The sequence below is a fragment of the Camelus bactrianus genome, chromosome 10 (assembly GCF_048773025.1).
Source record: "Camelus bactrianus isolate YW-2024 breed Bactrian camel chromosome 10, ASM4877302v1, whole genome shotgun sequence".
Taxonomy (NCBI): domain Eukaryota; kingdom Metazoa; phylum Chordata; class Mammalia; order Artiodactyla; family Camelidae; genus Camelus; species Camelus bactrianus.
The window spans coordinates 12753249-12756328 of NC_133548.1; the positions used below are offsets into that span (position 1 = coordinate 12753249).

The following is a 3080-nucleotide window of genomic DNA, read 5'->3' on the forward strand; positions in this document are numbered from 1 at the left end:
ATTACAATTAAACAAAAAGGTGGAAATTTAGAAGGGCTAGAAGATGTTTGTTGAGAAACATAACATATAAATACAATTGCTACGTATCTTACTACATTTTCACTAGAAATATAAGATAGACAAAATCATGGGATTCTCCCCTTTGCTTCCTACAGGGAGTTTATCAAACCAAGACAGTCAAACACTAGATCCTAATAAAAGATATTGCACACTCATAGGAACCAATATTTAACCCAATAAGAGGCAACAAACCTAGTTCAATAGAGCAGATCTCTCATGCAAAGATACAGAAATGATGGAAAAGCAATTTTAATCAAGAAGTATTTTTTTTTCAGAGAGATAAGGAAATGTAGCAATCCTATTAGACACAAACAAACAGTTAGAAATCAAGATTCCTATGAAATGTAAATAAACATTTTTAAAATTGGAAGCTTCCATGGAGGACCTCAAGAAATTTCTTTTTGTTTTCTTCCAGCTTTACTGACAGAATTGACAGATAATAACACTGATATAGTGCAATATGATTACAATTTAGCATTAGCTAACACCTCAGATCACATGATTACCATTTCTTTTTTGTGGTGACAATTTTTAAGACCGATTCTCTTAACAACTTTCCAGTACACAGCACAGTACTGTTAATTACAGTCAAGAAAACATGTCTTAATTGGCATTTCCACTTCTGTAGAGACACAGACTGACTTAGATTACGAAGATGTGCTGACTTTTGTGAGTTACTGAATCCCTGAGTAAGTTGAGCTAATAGACTTTGCAGGACGTAGATATGAAAACAACTGCACTGATGAGAATAGAACAGGATCCTAAGATCCCCCATGTGGTATGGGAGCATCTGAACAAATTCAGATGATTGATGTGTTCAAATCATTACACTACAATGAGCCTCTTTGAAACCACAATAAGTTCAAGTTTAACACATGCCTTAGACGAGTATGAAGCCAAAACAGAAGGGTGTACTTACACAAAAACACATGCACCTGCCCAAATATACGTGTAGACACGGGGAAGTTTATTCTAATAGTTGAAAATAACAATAATCATCTGAACTCCCCTTTTGTACCTACTATTCATCCTCACGCCCATCTGGTATACCCAATCTCCTTATCTGCTCTTAGAGTCTGTAACGTCCTCATGCATTCTGAGGTATGATAAAATTTACTTAATTATATTTATAATTCATCTTTCCTCATCAAGGAAGGCAGACAGTGTTTGCAGTTTTATGTGCTAATGTATGTACAATGCATAGAAGTGTGACTGGCACATAGAAGACCATCTCTATATGGGTTTTGAACATATTTGTGCTTGTTACTCCTTTTGGAGACACATGGAGCAAAGTTTGAAGCCTGCAACCTAATGCACAGGATTCCTACAGTACATAAACTTTAAGAGAAAACATTGTATAGTTTTTTCCACGTCCTTTGTAGGGCACATTTCACATCTTTGTTCCTCAAGCTATAGATCAAGGGATTTAACATGGGGATGACAAGGGCATAAAATATAGATGCCACTTTATCAGTGTCAAAGGAATGACTGGACTCTGGTTGCACATACATAAAAATCAAAGTCCCGTAGAACACTGTGACCACTGTCAGGTGGGATCCACAGGTAGAAAAAGCCTTGTGCCGACTTTCAGCAGAGTTCATCTTGAGAACGGATTCAAGAATGAGCAGGTAAGACACGAGAATTATCAGAAGGGAGAAAATCAAATTAAAACCTGCTAAGATCAGAATAATCAGTTCAATTTCATGAGTGTTTGAGCAGAGCAAAGATATCAAAGGAAGACTGTCACAGTAGAAATGCTTAATGACATTGTAGCCACAGAAGGATAAATTAAATATCTTTACAGTGACTAGAAGAGACACAAATGTGCTATAGAGATAGGGGACTGCCACCAGCACCCGACACACCCTTTGAGACATGACGACTGTGTAGAGCAGAGGGTTACAGATGGCCACGTAGCGGTCATAGGACATTGCCGACAGAATGAAAAGTTCACTAATGATGAACACAAGAAAGAAAGCTAGTTGTGAGGCACAGAAATAATAGGAGATTTTATTTTGATCTGCAACAAAGTTTACCAACATTTTGGGTCCTACGGTAGTTGAATAACCCAGATCAGTAAGAGCCAGGTGTCTGAGGAAGAAGTACATGGGTGTCTGCAGCCTGGTGTCCACCATAGTGAGGATGACCATGCCCAAGTTGCCCACCACTGAGATCACGTAGATGACGAGGAAGAGCCCAAATAACGGAGCCTGCAGCTCAGGGCGGTCTGTGATGCCCATGAGAATGAATTTGCTCAGCACTGTTTGATTGTAGTTTTCCATCCAGACTTATTAGAGAAGGTATTCTGAATAGAGACATCAGCATAGTCAATAGATTTTATGAATTATCTCCTCTGAGATGTGTTAGTATGCAAAGCTAGTGTGAATAAGATTCATTTAAACATTCCAGGTTAGAATATTTGAAAATAGACTCATCTGCCAGACATTAAAATCTAGAGATAGAAAAAAATATGGAAATAGATCAGTGGTTCTCTAATGTAGTGATTTTACTCCTCAGATAATATTTAATGGTTTGAGGCCAGTTAAGCTGTTCAGTATTTCACTGTATTTACTTTCCAAACTGTAACAATATTCAGCCAGTGGTCACAATTGTATCAAAGCTGAGAAACCCTGATGATACACATATAGACAGATATAGAGAGACAGACAGACAGAGTTACATAAATATGGATAACAAAACAAAAAAGAAAGCACAATAAAACAATGTTAAAGCTTCAGGTATTAAATATATGGGCAGTTATTTAACCATTCTTTAAAATTTTCCTTTTACTATTTATATGGTACAATCACATAATGACATTTATAAAATGCATCAATAATAGAACATAATACATATGACAATTATATAATAAAAATTTCAAACCACAAATTCCAAAAGTTCATTTAACCCACTACTCAAAACATAGTCCTATGAAAGATTTTATACCTTCAGGTGGTACTGGCTGAAAAGTTAGTGCTTGGCAGATACGGATAAGTGTATGAATAAGGAAAGTATAATGG

General features: G+C 36.4%; 1 protein-coding gene across 1 annotated transcript; it reads right to left on the bottom strand.

The window, feature by feature from the left end:
• Nucleotides 1-1400: 1400 nt before the first annotated feature.
• LOC141578840 (olfactory receptor 8K3-like) lies at nucleotides 1401-2342 on the bottom strand. Its single transcript, XM_074372002.1, has one exon. It carries the CDS (start codon nucleotides 2340-2342, stop codon nucleotides 1401-1403), a length of 942 nt encoding a protein of 313 aa, XP_074228103.1.
• Nucleotides 2343-3080: the final 738 nt, after the last annotated feature.

Bases quoted from the DNA above. Each gene is read 5' to 3' on its own strand.
- LOC141578840 (XM_074372002.1), bottom strand. From the start codon at position 2,342: ATGGAAAACTACAATCAAACAGTGCTGAGCAAATTCATTCTCATGGGC.